General features: G+C 34.7%; 2 protein-coding genes across 2 annotated transcripts; one reads left to right on the top strand and one right to left on the bottom strand.

The window, feature by feature from the left end:
- Positions 1–706: 706 nt before the first annotated feature.
- Positions 707–8,497, bottom strand: LOC126720423 (DNA (cytosine-5)-methyltransferase CMT3). Its single transcript, XM_050422880.1, has 20 exons — positions 7,848–8,497; positions 6,358–6,471; positions 6,151–6,258; positions 5,935–6,054; positions 5,738–5,831; positions 5,439–5,638; positions 5,265–5,330; positions 4,908–5,171; positions 4,558–4,616; positions 4,412–4,478; positions 4,000–4,329; positions 3,850–3,918; positions 3,676–3,762; positions 3,476–3,563; positions 2,759–2,871; positions 2,314–2,427; positions 2,140–2,183; positions 1,982–2,051; positions 1,797–1,900; positions 707–1,041 (listed from the first exon to the last, which is right to left on the bottom strand). Exons 1-20 carry the CDS (start codon positions 8,349–8,351, stop codon positions 867–869), a joined length of 2,790 nt encoding a protein of 929 aa, XP_050278837.1. The 5' UTR covers positions 8,352–8,497; the 3' UTR covers positions 707–866.
- A 6,793-nt stretch (positions 8,498–15,290) lies between these two features.
- On the top strand, positions 15,291–16,699 carry LOC126716518 (uncharacterized). Its single transcript, XM_050417359.1, has 3 exons — positions 15,291–15,357; positions 15,666–15,886; positions 16,055–16,699. The coding sequence occupies exons 1-3, from the start codon at positions 15,291–15,293 to the stop codon at positions 16,697–16,699; spliced, it is 933 nt and encodes a 310-aa protein (XP_050273316.1).
- The last annotated feature ends 217 nt before the right edge of the window (positions 16,700–16,916 follow it).

Raw genomic sequence — 16,916 nt, 5'->3', positions numbered from 1 at the left:
AACTGATGTAGCCTGTGTAGGTTAGTTAAATTCAGTCTTAATGTTCTTCAAATAAACAAAATTTGAGGAACTTTTTTTTTTTTTTTGAGAAACAAACACAAAAAAGAGAGAAATGGGTTTTAACACAAAGACACACCACAAGAAAAATGGATTCTGAAGCAATAAACACCACCCCCTCCCCAATAAAAAATTAAAATTAAACTTTTTTTTTCATTTTAAGTTGGCTTCTGATTGTGAACATCAATTACTTATATAAATACATAATGACCTAAAGTTTAATATAAAAATATTTCCTTATGGTAAATTTTGCATAAAAATTACTTATTTTCTATAAAAACATAATTAAAAAAATCATTTGACCCCACATACGTTAATTTTATGTTTTTCCCATTTTTTGTCTACAGAAGGAAAGGTTCAAGAGAATCGTGACTTTCTCCTTCAAAATTATGTTTTGCATTGATTCTTGCTCATAATTGATAATTCACCTTCCATGCATTTAGGGCACTCAAAACATACAAGATCTTTGTCAGCTAGAAAATCTGCTGTCAATGAATCAATCTGCAGGTACAAACTGTTCAACTTTAGCCATTCCATGTGAAGATAAAATGTTTGATTTTTTATGGATTAGTGGAGACTTGAGAGAAGCAATACAAGACACATTGCAAAACTACTCATTTCAAACAGAACACCAAAATATCAATCACAATAAAGCAACATTTTTACCTAAAAGGTAAGAGGCACTTCAATTAATTCATCTAATAATATTGCGAATCAGAGTGACAAAAATAACCCAATTAGGGCAATTTACAATTCCCTTGATAGAATTAATAATATTCAAATATAATGTATCTCTTCCAAAGAAAGAATCAAGCATCATCCTCAGATGCTGCTGAAGAACACACTCCTGAAATGTTTGGAAATTTTGGAGGCAATCTAAACACGGGTTCATTAACACCACTAGAACCTTGAAATGCTGAACCTAATGCATAGCCCAAGGCTCGAGCAACAGGAACCGCAACGGCATTCCCAACTTGAATGTATCTGAAACAATATCAAAGAAATAGACTTAAAATCAACAACTGTATCAATAATTCCAACACAATTAAGCATTACAGATTCATAAAACCAAAAAACCAAATTTTATCTATCAGATATATTCGAAATGAATAACTAAGAAACTAAAATTCACTTTTTCCTGCTACAAATATGTAGAAACACTAGACTTGTCATGAGCATCAAACTAGTCAAGAACATCACTTCACATTTTTTGACAGAAACCATAAAAAGGTTGACAACTCAACATGAGATGCAATACAATACCAGCAACACAATGCATCAGAATTGTTCTATTCAAATGATACTACATAACTACATAGCATGGCAAACCACATCTTGTATAACCACAACTGACAGAAACATTAAAAGGGCATCTCCTTCCCCTTTCCCTAATCACTCAAATTCTCTCTCTAAGTTTTGGCCCCAAGGGAAGATGAGAATTGAGCCAACAATCTAAGCTTCTTGAGGCATGGTCCCCAGCCAATTGTGCAACCCCTTCAGGTCTAATTTAATCTCGTGTAGTTTCCATATTTACGAAATCAGCAAAAATTCACTCATGAAATGGTCCTCTTCTATTAACAACCACTTTAGTTTTGTCTATTGTAAAGTAACAATTCTGTTTGAAAAAGATGCCAAGTAGGATAAATTGCCATTTGGGCACCACAAACTCATGAGATTTAATAGTAGAAACATGTATTTGCAGTATTTTCTTCAACCAAGAGTAGGAAAATGAAAGGCACCTCTCTTTTACCGGACCACAAAGCTTGTAACAATCAGGAAAACCCTGAAGTCTGGCATTCTCACGTATTGTGAGTACCCTGTTCTGTACTGGATGTAAAATTGCCTGTAATAGAGAGACATGTTAACCATCAAGAAACACCGTGCATATCCTTTTAAGCTATAAGAATTTAAACAAGGAGATGACCTGATTGTGAGGCTCAGCTCGTGTAACAACAGTTGGCACAGTCTCATCCCACCATAAACGTGCAAAAGGTCTACAAGAATTTGAAAGGAGAATATATGAAAAGCAAATCAACTAGCAAAATCAACAACAACAAAAAATCAGCCAAAAGAAATACTTACTTAGATGACGTCCCGTTGACAAAACTCATTGCATAATCTGGTACCTACAAGTAATGAAGTAAATAGGACTTATCAGCCCAAATTGCTGAAAATAATATGTATAAATATATCCATAACCACCACCATTTGAAAAAAACAGTAGTAGGAAAAAAAATAAAAAATAAAAAACTTTACCAAGGGTTTCCCTGACTTCAAATAGACTCTCTCTACATCTGGATCCCATTCTACTTTATTTTTATTCGAATCTGAACAGATCCGAACACCAGGCAGATCTCGGAAATTTGCACCCTAACCAAACATTCAAACGAAGTAAAAATAAGAAAGCAATGCACACATGGAAAATATTAATACTTCAATCTAGTTGCATCTCTCCTCCCTGGTTATCTGTTTGCTCCTCTTCGTATTCTGCTTTGAACATTCAGTCCACTGAAATGCTATTAAGATGAATGAGACCAAACCCTAGGAAGAATCCTCAACCAAGGGAACCTCACCCGAAGTCCTTGACTCTCAGTGTGGGAACGGAACAAAGGCTCTCAACAGAACTTCACTCAATTAGGAGGACAGGCATTCCCTGTGCTAGTCAAACTATAAATACATATTGCATGATATGAAAAATCACCTTTTTCTGAGGGATCTCACAAACACGCTCATAATCATCATTATTCAATGCCAATGGACGATGATCATAAAGGACACATTCTAATGGTTCTTGCTTTGGAAGACCCAGCAATTCTGCCAAAAAAAACACCCACCAAAATGTACATTTAGACCTTCAACATTACCTACCAAATTTATTAAGAAAGTTGATTGACTTGAAACACCATTCAAAGAAAGAAAGAAAAAAATGGAGAAAATACAGTACATCATATACTTCATTGAAAATTTTCTGTTATTAGAGTCTATGAATTAATATTGACCTGAAAAAGGGGAAAAACCATCATACACATAATTCTATATTTAATAAAACAGTAAATTAGCACACTTGCTAGTTGCTATAAACGCAAATTTAATATATGATAACAACACAAAACCTGCAGTACTGATCAAAAAGAGTTACTTATTCAATGTTAGTGTATTAAAAATGTTTTCAAACTCACAACATGTAATGAAACAGTTGCATATACGGGTATATGGGAATAGTATCGAAATACACATCTTCAAACAAAATTTTTTCTTTCAATGATGCACACCCATTGAAAAAGATACTGATAAAAAAATTAATTTGAAGCATTCTCAAGTTTCTCCTTTCAACAAATTGACACTTCAAAAATGAACATCACACAGAATATAACTCCATGGATTTAGAAAAATTTATGCAACAAACACAGAAGCATACCATCTCTGCCTAGTCTAATAAGCTTCTGAAACTCCGTCTGGGGAGGCCCACTGTAGGGCATTTCATCTCGGCATTCATTATTCTCGACCTGAATAAAACGTGAAAAGATAAATTATATTACAATAGATTGCAAACATATGTAAAAAGAAGCAAGTAATGATAAAACATACAGCAATACTTATCAAAAAAATAAAACATACAGCAGGAAGGTCAGAAATTGCATCTTTAAGCAAAAGCTTTTCTTCCAACTTGAGATTGTGGCCTTCATCATGAGCAACTGTATTCTTCTGCAGCAATACATAAATATAATTATAAGAAAACCATTGGCAAGGAAAATAGAATTTCTACTATAGAGCAAGGTAACCCTCTTATACCTCAAACTCTAATGGAATAACCCCCCTTACAACAACATCATGGGTGGGGAGTGGGAACTGAGGCAGATTCTGCCAAAAAAAACAACTAATTAGCACAAAAATGCTTCAAGATAGTCATACCAAATAAAAAATATATAATTATTTACAAACCTCAGTAGGCTGTGCCCCCCATAAGAAAACACGCATGCGAAATTGTGGAAGCCCATATGCACCTGCTGCCATCATCCCCATCCGAACTTGATAGTTCATACCAATAAGACGACCCAATGCATAACGTCCAAGAAAGCCATTTGCAAATTTAACAAGATCAACCACATTTTCCATTAAAACATATCTTGGCTTCAAGTGTTGCACTAAGTTCATATAAACAATTAGTTGTTTATTTTTGTCATCATCCAATGGATTTTCTTTATTCCTAAACCGATTAAAACCACTTATGCCTTGACAAGGAGGTCCACCACATATCACATCAACATCACCCTACATTATTAAAAAAAATAGTATAAGGTTACATTCAAGTTAGACATAACTTGCTTCCTAATTCCAGTTACAACAAACATACCGGTAAAGGTAAAACCTTTGATCTATAACCATTGGTGACAAATTCTTTTATTGTCTTAACACAATTCCTGTAAAATGAACCATAATTAGAAAAATATATAACAAAATAGCATATCCATAAAAATGTAACAAAATTCCATGCAATACCCCAATCCCATGATTGGTTCCCATGTGTCTTCATCAGCTCCATAGCCTTTCCAACGAACCTAAATACAAGAGATGATAAAACCCAATTGTCAAAAAGAGGCACATTCTAAAAAACTTCAAATTTTAAACCTTAGTACTGCACTTAAAATTTTACAATATTACATTTTTTGGACCATTGAACTTAATAGTTAATTACTTTTTTAGAGAGCACATGATTGAATTTATTCTAGCTTCTCCATGTAAATATTCTAACATGATAATAGACTACAATTTCTTACTCAAGTGCAAAATAATAACTAAAATAAAATTAAAACAAATAATAACTAATTCATATGAACTAATTCAAATACCTTAAGATATAATTCCCGTTGTTTTGTCTCATTAGGGTCACCATAACATATTCCCAATATCTTTTCAACTTCAAAGACCTCCCCATCTTCATTATCAGCCTCATCATTATCATTGTCCTCGTCACTACCATCACCATCATCGGCAACAAACAAATCCGCATACACTTGTGGAACAGCATCACTTTTAAGTAAGGAAAAATAACAACATAATTTTTCCCACTCCTCTAGCAACAATAAAAAATCCTCAGCGGATTCATTTCTAACCTGATTTGCCAAGGATAAACTAATATTAGAGCTTTGCACTTAAGCATAAAAGTTCCTATGTATCAATAAAAGAAAAGGGACCAGAAAATCTACCTCCGTCTCTGGATGGTTTAACCTGAGACTTTCACAAGCATACCGGTTTAAGTCAACAGCCCATCTCTACAACAACATACATAGGAAATAAATTAGTTCCAAGACATAATGATGATGATAAGCTGACATCTAATTCAGGTTTGTATATATTTTGGCTTAAAGAATGGAACTTACGGTAACAAGATGTAAACCGAACAAATTAGCTCCAAGACATAACCCAGTCGACATAGCACCACAACCGGAGTAGAGGTCTAGCAATGACACCTCTGTCTTAGAGTGATCTTGAACTTTAAAATCTTCTTCTTGTTCAGTCCCATTCATATCACACTCACAAGAAATAGTGGATGATGCCTCACAGCTACTATGCCTCTCTTCTGCAAGTTTATAAGAAGGAAAAAATAGGACAAATAAAAATAAAGTCTTTCAAATTTAAAAACACATACAATTTAATGCAAATAACACAAAATTCCAACCTGTTGGTAACTTAACAAATGTAGAATATGGCAATAAATAGAGCATGTCACAATAATAATCACAATTGGGAATTGTTCTATTTGCTGGATCAACCTGAAAAAGAAATTTTAATTACTATCACACTATAAAAATATCAGAGAACGTATATAAGAACTTATAAAAATCAAAGAACGTATATAAGAATTTGAAATCATACATCCAAAGGAATCCTAGCAATTGTTAATTTTTCAATTAGACAATCCAGTGGGTTATCATTCTGGATTTCCGAATAGAACACACGCTTGTTGTCAATAAGATTGTGACAGTTCTGTATGACCTATGGAAACAAAATTAAAAATTTAATCAGAACTAGGCATTAGTAAGCTAAATATTGAGGACCAAAATCAAGAGATAGTGTTAAGATGATACTTACCGTATCCTCAGCCCTATAATACCATTGAGCTGTAAAATAAAAACCTCCATCCACTGCCTCAAACATTTCAACAATCTTGCCGATATAACTAGGCACTCCTTCCGGAGCCTAAACATAACAAACAAATAAACAAAAACACAAGTTAGACTATCAAAATAAAATATACAATATACAATAAATAGCAAAGCATTTCAAATTAAAACTTACCTTAACATGAGCATCATCATAAAGATTATAGAGAATTTGACCATCAACCTCTGCTTGAGTGTAATGGCGTCGAGCCAAAATAATTTCATCAGATTCATCCTTACTTTTTATGACCTAACAATATCATCACATCACTTATCAAGAAGATTTATAATATTTCATTACATAACAGTAGGTTTAACCATCTAAGAAATATCTCATTACATTACAAGCTTACATCTATAATTAAAATATATTACATTACTCATCAACGAAACAAAAAGGACCAAATTAAAACAACATAATTTTATTTTAACTCACAACATTACTCTTAATTAATGATGATTTGAAATAGAGCTTGATGGCCATCTTCCATCTTTATTCATAAAAAGTCAATATCCATAAGTGGTAGATCAAGCTTCATGAAACATGATTTTCACTACTCAAGTAAAAAACCAACATAAAAACAGAAGTATTTCTTGCTTTTATTCAAGCCAACCAAAACACATAACAAGCAATATTAACATTTTATAGTTTTGAATTTCAAAACTACTTTTAATATATAAAACATTAATGTCGACGCAATCACAAAAGTAACTTTACAATTTGATGATATAAAAATTTCCCCAACAACCAAATAGAAACTTCCAAGCATAATGTCTCAAAATGATTACACTTCTGATTTCACAATATGGTTTCTGCTCAATAAAACATTTATATCTACCCAACAAAGCTCAAATCTTTACAATAATTTAACTTAATTCAAGTCAGCTCATGACACATAAACAAATACATTAATGTCGATGCAATCGCAAAAGTAACTTTACAATTTGATGACATAAAAATTTCCCCAACAACCAAATAGAAACTCCCAAGCATAATGTCTCAAAATGATTACGCTTCTGATTTCACAATATGGTTTCTGCTCAATAAAACATTTATATCTACCCAACAAAACTCAAATCTTTACAATAATCTAACTTAATTCAAGTCAGCTCATGACACATAAACAAATACATCATAGACCAATTTGTTTTTCAGACTGATTTTTTAAACCAAGCAAGAATTGCATACATGGACATTAAGCCCAACTATTTAGCTTACTCAAAATAAGCTCATTGTACTCTTTTTTCCATTTCACATACCTAGCAACCAGACTCCTCCACATTTGGTAATAGAAAAAAATCTCGAACTCTACAATTTAATAATTGACTAATTTTCTAGAAAACCAAACAAAAACCCCACACAGAATTGAGTTCAATACAACAAAAAGTAAACGAACCCCGTACAAATAAAAAATATCATATACCCATTGGTCCTTTTTTAAAAAATTGAACATTCTCAGCAATCAAACAGCTCTATCTGGATGCAGACAAAACTCACAAATCCCTAGCCATATTTTACTAACACATTGATTTTCTGACTAACCAAACAGAAACTCCACACAAAAATTATCACTTCGAGCAAACAGAAAACTCAAAAAGAAAGCAAAAAAAAAAAAAAAAGTATACCTTTCCCTTTTCCTCGTACCGCTTAGGCCAGCGTTGGCGAGCCTCTAGGTCCGGAACTGGCTCTCCGACGAACCTCGAATCTTCCTCATCATCATCCTTTTTCTCCACCGCCCTCCTCGGCGAACTGCTCTCCTCCTCCTCCTTGGGAGCCGCCGCCTGCGGCTGCTCTTCCACTCTCCGCTTTTTCTCGGTCACTGACTTTGACCTTGACTTGAGCTTCGCCATTTCCGACTCTTCCTCTTCCGCCCTACGCTTCCTCTGCGAACTACTCTCCTCCTCCTCCTCCTGCGGCTGCGCTTCCACTTCCTGCTTTTTCTTGGTCACTGACCTTGACCTTAACACGCGCTTTGCCACTGCCGACTCTTCCTCCACCGCCCTACGCTTACTCGGCGAACTGCTCACCTCCTCCTCATTCAGATCCGGCGCCGCCGCCGCCTGCGGCAGCGCTTCCACCTTCGGCGTTCTCTTGGTCACTGACTTTGAGCTCGAGTTGCGCTTTGCCATGGCAGAGAAGTGAGAGATCGGAGCGTGTGTGTGAGAGAGAGAGCGCGAGAGAGTTGGAGAGAATAGAGTTTGAAAAGTAGAGTTCGAGAGGGAGAGGAAGGGATTAATTAGGTTTTTATGAGATATCGGGAGGAGCGAAATTTTTGAAAAAGGGCGGAGTGAGCGGGAAAGTGAAAATTATTGAGTTTGGACTTTGGTGAAATGGATTTTAAAAAAGGTCCATGACTCCATGTGTTTTTTTTTTTTGTTTTTTTCTCTTTTATGTTTTCTTCCTTCTTTTATTTTTTTGTTCCTTTTTTACTTGAATCCAAAGGGTGGCTACAACTAGATAGGCTTTATTCTCTCCACAATTTATGGACGGGTGATGTGGGAAAATTGTGTTTTGTTTTGTTTTGTGTTATTTTTCTTTTCTTTTTTAGAAAAAAAAATAAAAATTATCACTTTCATTGTTTGTTAGTAAGTGGAAATTATTGAGTGTGACTTGTATATTATATATTCATCTCACATAAAAAGTAAAGTAATTTTTACACATATGATCCATGTTTACGTGAAGAGGAAGATATAATACATTAAATGAACGGAATAATTTATTCTCAGCGAGAGTATAATATTAATAAGTTAGTTTTAAAAGGGTATGATAACTGACTTTTTAACGGTATTCATTCAATTAAAAGATTTGGAACGAAGCAACGAACTTCCAAGTATAATTTGGTTTTAGCAATATCAATAATAAAATCTGTTAGTTTCAGTTTTTTTTTTTTTTTTTTTTTTTTTTTATAAATTAATTCGCTAGTTTCATTAAGGCTTCGTTTGGGAAGAGAGAGTGGAATGAAATAGAAATGAATGAAAAGAATAATTTTAGAATATTCTTCTCTTCCCTTATTTGGGAGTTTTAATGAAGGGAATGGAAAGTTCATTCCCTTGTTTGGGAGTTTAAGTGGAAGGAAATTGAAAGGGTAAAAGGAAACATTCATTCATCTCCATTCCCTTAAAACTTTAAATTTTAATTCTCCCTAAAATTGGGAGGAATAGGAGGGAATAAAATTAGATTTAATGATTTTTTTACTAAAACTCCCAAAATACTCCTATATATTCAACCCTTTATTTTAAAATAAGGGTCTAATAGTAATATTGTCATAAGCTGATTTCATTCCATTCCCTCCATGTTGCTCTCAAACAAGATTACTTACATTGCATTCATTTTCATTCATTTACATTCTTTTATTTTAAAATATCCAATCAAGGTTACTTAATTTCATTTCATTCCATTTCTTTCTCTTACTTAAATACATTATATTACATTCCATTCCCTTATGATCATTCCATTTCATTCCCTTATGAACTCCCAAACGGAGCCTAACTCACCTAATAAGTTAATTTTTGTACCGTTATAAACAGGCATTATAAGTTCAAATCTTATCAATAAAATTAACATATATAAAAATTTCAAAAAGCAATATCTCTTTTATTTCCTTAATGGTTCAAAGTTTCCATATAATAAATTAGTTTTTGAAATGCATGATAACGGACTCTTCAAAAAGGGAAGAGTTAACGAATGCCTTAAGCGCATTGGTTAGTGAACCATTTTAAGAAAGTTTTTATCAAAAATAAAAATAAATAATTAATGTTTTGACATCTTTTTCAATTTCTCATAAAAGTATTATAAAATGAGTAATGCTACAGACATAAACTATTTTACAACATTTTTACAAACTGCTGATGTAGCAAATTCTTAATAGTTCTAATATGGACTCATCACTAACATCACATTTTTACTTGCAATAACTATTTGGAAAATACTAAACCACATCAACAGTTTGTAAAAATGTTGTAAAATAGTTTGTGTCTGTAGCATTACTCTTATAAAATATTTAGAAATATATGATAACTACAGTATTCATTCAGTTAAAAAATTTGGAGCGAAGCAACAAACTCCCAAGTATAATTTGGTTTTAGCAATATTAATAATAAAATCCGTTAGTTTCAGTTAACTCACCTAATAAGTCAATTTCTACACCATTATAAACAAGCACTATAGGTTCAAATCTTATCAACAAAATTAACATATAGTATAAAAAAAAAAATTAAAAGCAATATCTCTTTTATTTCCTTAATGTTTCAAAGTTTCCATATATATAATAAATTAGTTTTTGAAATGTATGATAACAAACTCTTCAAAAAGTGAATTGTTAACGAATGCCTTAAGCATATTGATTAGTGAACAATTTTAAGAAAGTTTTATCGAAAAAGAAAAAAAATTTAATATTTTGACATCTTTTTCAATTTCTTATAAAAGTGATATAAAATATTTCCTAAAATAATTTATTCATAATTACTCTAAAGGCAACCATTAACAGGATCCCTTTAAAAATATTTGTCAAAAACTCACAAGTATAACAAATATAATTTGGTTCTATCAATATCAATAATAATTTTTTTTTTTTTTAGAAAGATAAAATTTGTTAATTTAAGTTAATAAAATCCATTTATGTACCATAAAACAGACATTAGGCTAAAATCTGGTCATAAGCTACTTCCCCTTTCCTTGTATAGGGTCCAATATTCAAACTCTACGGCTTCACGTGAGAAAGGACTTGCAATCTTGCATGTGTTTATTGACTTGTTAAATCATAAGTCATAACATCAATTTGCTCAATCAAACAAGAGTTTTTTTTTTTTTTTTTCAAATAATGACACCTTGCACGTGCGGGCGTGGCTTAACCTGGTCTAAAAAGAAATACAATGTGACAAGTGATGAACGCATAAATTGCCACTAATCACAAAACAGTTTTTTCACACAATTTTTGCCATGACCTTTTTAAGACTAATCACTAAACAGTTTTTCACCACAATTTTTGCCATAATCTTTTTAAGTGGTATACCATGAATAAAGGATAATCACATTCACAACTCTATCACTTTTTCTCCACCATTAACTGTGGATCACATCAAAATTATAATAAAAATTGTGTTACTAGACTTTCCTATCACTAAGTTTCTCCACCTTTAATTATGGATCACATCAAAATTATAATAAAAATTGTGTTACTAGACTTTCCTATCACTAAATATGCGAAGAGAATCTTACTTTAAAAAAAAATTAAGAAAGTCAATTTTTGATAATTCAAAGTTACAATGAGAGAATTTAATCTATGGACATCTCCTTTAAAAATATTAAAATGTGTCAATTGAGCTACAAACTCATGATGAAGAGAATTGATTACACAATAAAGAATAGTTAAAACATCTAAAATCAAATATAATATCAAATTATTTACAAATTTTGTTTTCGTGGACTTTTAGGACCCAAAAACTACTGAAGATTGCTTTCATGAGTTGTACAATTTTGAAATTGTAATGCAATGAGAAGAGGGATTTTTGCATTTTCTACTTAGAGCATTCACAGCAATACGTGCAAAATTTGTTGTATAAGTTTTTAACATAAAAAACTACTTTTTTCTATTTTATATACTCACTTTTTAAAACAACACATGTGGGGTACAGAAATTTAAAAAGGAAATCATGCCACGTGTCATACCTAAGGCCGAGGAGGCCAATACAATTCCAAGAAGTCCATACACTCAAATGGTAAGGCCGGAGAGGCGGGCCATGGCCACGTCAATGGCACATTGCAGGAGGGGGCCACACTGTAGAGGAAGAGCTTCGGAAAGGGGGTTAGCCCTGACGTGATTGGAGGAATAGTAGCTGCCACCACATTTAATGCACCTCACCAAACACCATGGCCGCATTTATGTAGAGAAAACCCCTGAACAGTACTGTCTTGGTTGCCGCAATTCACAGAAGACTTGGAAGGGCGTTTGATGGAACAATCACTCGAGTAGTGGCCTGCATGATCAACAAATTGAGGGCCAAGATGAGAAAAATGAAGCTATATATTGTGAGAGATCCTCTAGGGACAGGGGGGGAGTTTATCTGAAAATTTGGAGAAACATTGTAATGCAAAGAACTGAAATTGTAATCAAATTTAAGAAGAATATACTCTAGTATTACTCTCCTTGGACTTTTCCGAGGAAGGATTTCTTCACGCAAAACCTATTTTCCTTTGTTTTATTTTAATCTTAAACCCATTGTGAGTGTTGTCCCATTCATTGAAGCCTAGTTTTTAGGTCACTCTCTACAAATTCATTGTATTAGGCTCTTTGGGCCTTAATCCATTTACCTTTTGAGCCTAGGATCCAAAACCCACCCCTACAATACACATTAGATTATCTATTTTATACCATAGTTATCAAAATCATAATGAAGGTTGACCTAATTGAAAAATTGGTTCATTAGTTCACCAATTTAACCGGTGTTTCATTGGTTGAATTGTAGGTTTATTACTTAATTAAATAATATATTTTATAACTATAAAAGCAACTAAAATAAAAATAAAAAAATAAAAAAATTCTATTTAGGTAAACTAATAAATTATAACAATAAAAAATTACATCATATGACATAAAAATTAGAGAATATAACAAAAATAAACACATCTAAATCGTCCAATAACTTTTTGACATTTTATTATGACAAATTTTGTCTCTTTTAGTGTAGAAATTCTTCCATTTCTCTCTCTCTCTCTCTCTCTCTCTCTCTCTCTCTCTCTCTCTCTCTCTCTCTCTCTCTCTCTCTCTCTCTCTTTTAAGTTCTATCACTTTATCCTAGTTCTATAATTTTATCGCTATATCTTTATCTCTTTCGGTCTCATAACTATCACTTTATCTCTTTAATCTCAACACTCAACTCTTATCTCATGGCACAACTCTTACTTTATCCCTTCAATATTTCATCTTTATCAATTTATTTTTTTCAATCTTAAGTGGTTATCAAAAAAATTTCAATCTTAAGTAGTTTAGTAATTAGGTTAAGAGTCTGCAGACTTCAAAGTTTAGAACATCCAGTAACTTCAATAGTTCAGTTTGGTCCTTTTTCACAAATACACAAGATTTTTTTTTTCTTTTATCCACCAGTTAAGAAGATTAATATGTGCAATCCATCAATTTACATGGTTTGAGAATGGATCATTGCATATATGGTATTTTACACCAAACCATTCTAGATAATGATTTAGTTCACAAGTTTCACGGTTTAACCAATGGTTTAGTACGAATTTAATAACTACGTGTTATACTACAATGCATTTAGCAAGAAAATTCTGAAAAATAAAGAGAAATTAAAATTTTAATGCAAAATACATGTTTGAAAAGTGAAAATGTAAAATAGAAAAAAAATTTGCCAAGGGTGACGTGGTTTTCTCTAATGGAATGCTCTTTCTCCCTCTCTAGAGAAGAACAGGCGGAATTAGCACGTAGTAATAAGAAAGTTAAAAATGTCAGCCATGCAGGCTTCCAAGAAGGCCGGGAGTCCAATCCATCAATGTCGAGCCACGGTTACAGCCCCTGGAATCGTGCAACTTCATTCAAGGACAAGCTGGTAGGCGAGATACCAAGAGCTTTTACGCAGGCTTTCAACTTCGGAGACCTTATGGAAGATGATATGGAGTCGGATGATGAGGTAGAAACTCTTCGTGAAGGTCTACTTGCAGTGAGATTCTCCAAGGATCTTAAGCAATGGATTCGCACATCGTAGACTAGAGCCCTCATTATGAAGGTGTATGGCAGGTTTATTGGATTCAACTACCTTCATAATAGGCTCTTGTCTCTGTGGAAACCAGTGGGTAGATTAGACTACGCGGATTTAGGACACAACTTCTTCCTCACTCGGTTCTACTTAAGAGAATATTTCGAAACTATATTACAAAGGGGTCTGTGGTTCATTGGCGAGCATTTTCTGCCCATTAGGCCGTGGAAGCCAAATTTTCACCCGGCTACGAATAATGTCCCTTCCATTGCCGTCTGGATAAGACTAAACAAATTGCCGATTGAATATTATAATGCAGAAGCTCTGCACCAAATCGGTAAGACGATAGGTAATGTCTTAAGGGTGGATACTCATACGGCCTTTGAAACGAGAGGAAGATTTGCTAGGCTTTGTGTCTAAGTTGATGTGAACAAACCATTAACCACGGCTATTTTGATCGGAAAGTTCGAACAACCTATCTGCTATGAGGGAATTCATAAGTTGTGCTTTGTCTGTGGGAGGATAGGGCACAAACAGGAGTACTGCCCACAAGTTGTCTGGCAAGATTTGCCACCAAAGAAGGCGGAGACGGTGGCAGAAGGGGAGCGAGATTTAGGCTCATGCAATGAACATGTAGCAGATATTAACAAACCTGTACAGGGGCCCACTGAAAGTGTGCTTGCCAATGAGCAGAAGGAAGGTACAGATGGGAGGTATGGGCCGTCGGTAGTGGTTACGCGCAAGAAGAGTGGGACAAAGAGTCAGAGGAGTGGTGGGGTCTTTATGGTACAAGGTAGTGGCCAACCACAATAGCTACAAAAGAGGAGTGAATTGGTATTGAGGACAAACCTTGCAGCACGCCAAACTAATTTTAGAAGTGAAACGGCAAGGGTGGCTAAACGTAAACTTAATGGACTTGCTATAGACAACGTGATCCGGCGCATTGTGAATGAGCCTAATTGGCTGGCCCAGGACAGGTTTGAGAGCAATTCAAAATTGAAAGAATTGGGCCATGCTAATATCCGGTTTGATGTGGACTTAAGTAAGCCCAACCTGAGTCACAAGTCTTCTGTTAAGGGCAAGAAAGTCCTTGCACGGCTAAGGGCTTCCCAAGCTAAGATAGGGAGCGTCGTTGGAGAAGCTAACACTGATATTCCCCGTTTATCTATCATATCCCATGAGCAAAATTTCCATGATGCAAATGCAGGCTGTAGCAACTATGGCGGACAACAAATGGGTTCTAATCCTCAGTTTCAGTTCACAACTGGGCAACAATCAGAGATTGGCCATCTGCGTAGTTGTGATTTCGAAGATGGTGCTCGTCAAAGCTAGAGCAAACCCGATCCATGTAGTGAGATGGCTCAACAAAGAGCTCAAGAAGCCATGGAATTGGAGCTTCCCTTTGATGGAGGCGAGTGCAAAGGTGCGCGAGTTAGCACTGTCAAACCCAGCTTGGATTTTGGCAAAAAATCCATGGAGTATCTAGAGAAGCAAACGAATTGTGTAGTGAATTCAAGTGTTTCAATCGACGGGTGTGCTTAGTCTACACACAGCTTCACAAGAGATGGAGATGGGGTTAATTCAGCACAATCGGAGCATATCACTGGGCGAGGGACATATGAGGGATATGTTGAGGCAGAGCGGATGGAATTTAAGGGTGAAGGCGAAGTCACTGCCACTTGCTAATAAGTGGTTCACTCTTGATCACCATATTCCTCATGAATATAATAGTGTGGAATTGCAAGGGCACTATGAAGCCCTCTTTTCTAAAGCATGTTAGTGCGTTGGTCCATAACCATAATCTAGCTATAATGGTTGTAATGGAAACTCGAATTGGGGGTGGAAGGGCAAAACAAGTCACTAATAGAATGCCTTTTGACGGAGCTTATCACACGGAGACTATTGGCTATGCTGGTGGTTTATGGATGCTCTGGAATTCGGATAGAGTGGAGGTCACACCGTTGTCAAGCGCTGAGTAGGAGATTCATGCAATAGTTAAGGTACGAAATTCAAATTCTAGCTAGATGTTTACTGTTATGTATGCTAGTCTTAGGATTGTTGAAAGACATATTTTGTGGAATAATTTAGCTAAAGTTTCTGATCTCCATAACATGCCCTAGGTGGTAGCGGGTGATTTTAATGAACCGCTTATAGGTGAGGATAAGTTTGGGGGTAGAGTAGTAAGTGTCAACAGATCTTTGTTGTTTAAGGAATGTCTGGATAAGTGTAGTATGATAGACATCGGTTTTTCTGGACCCCGATTCACTTGGACTAACAGAAGGGATCTTCATGGCCTAATACAAGAAATGATAGATAGATTTTTTGTGAATCCTAGTTGGTGCCCGTTATATCCAGAAGCAAAAGTGGTGCATCTTACTAGGTGCCACTCAGACCACTGTCCAGTTATACTGGAGATGCAGCAAGGAGGTGGTAGGGGGAGAAATAGACCTTTTAAGTTCCAAACATGTTGGCTGTCTAACCCTTCTTTTCCTACCATTGTGTCACGGGCTTGGAGTCAATCTGAAATGCTAGTGGATGCCATTAGTAAGTTCATTGATGAGGCTACAAGGTGGAATAGGATGCACTTTGGAAATGTCTTTAATAGGAAGAAGAATATCATGGCAAGGCTTAATGGCATCAAGCGAGCTCTAGCTAACAGGCCTTCAACTTTTTTCATTAATCTTGAAAATAAGTTGCTTAAAGAGCTGGAGATAGTGCTTAATCAAGAGGAGGAGATATGGGCATTAAAATCTCAGGTAAATTAGTTGGTGCAAGATGATAGAAACACTAATTTTTATCATGTTTCTACGTTGGTGAGGAGGAAAAGGAACCAGATTTTGGCAATCAAGGATTCAGTTGATGAGTGGATTTTTGAGGAAAGGGCTATTAAGGAGCACATTAGGAATGGATTTGAAGATATATATACCTCTTCTTTTCTCTGTGTTACTCGAGCTGCCCCATCTATTTCTCAATGGCAGGTTA

Source organism: Quercus robur, chromosome 1 (assembly GCF_932294415.1).
Source record: "Quercus robur chromosome 1, dhQueRobu3.1, whole genome shotgun sequence".
Taxonomy (NCBI): Eukaryota; Viridiplantae; Streptophyta; class Magnoliopsida; order Fagales; family Fagaceae; genus Quercus; species Quercus robur.
The sequence above is the reverse complement of the archived record's forward strand: the minus strand, read 5'-3'. Positions and strand labels throughout refer to the sequence as shown.

Coding starts and splice junctions, on each gene's coding strand:
- LOC126720423 (XM_050422880.1), bottom strand. CDS start 8,351: ATGGCAAAGCGCAACTCGAGCTCAAAGTCAGTGACCAAGAGAACGCCG. Junction 2,428..2,758: donor GTGAGATCCCTCAGAAAAAG/GTGATTTTTCAT, acceptor ATGTTTGGTTAG/GGTGCAAATTTCCGAGATCT. Junction 1,042..1,796: donor TGTGGTCCGGTAAAAGAGAG/GTGCCTTTCATT, acceptor ATATTGTTTCAG/ATACATTCAAGTTGGGAATG.
- LOC126716518 (XM_050417359.1), top strand. CDS start 15,291: ATGGCTCAACAAAGAGCTCAAGAAGCCATGGAATTGGAGCTTCCCTTT. Junction 15,358..15,665: donor TGATGGAGGCGAGTGCAAAG/GTGCGCGAGTTA, acceptor TGAATATAATAG/TGTGGAATTGCAAGGGCACT. Junction 15,887..16,054: donor GGAATTCGGATAGAGTGGAG/GTCACACCGTTG, acceptor AACATGCCCTAG/GTGGTAGCGGGTGATTTTAA.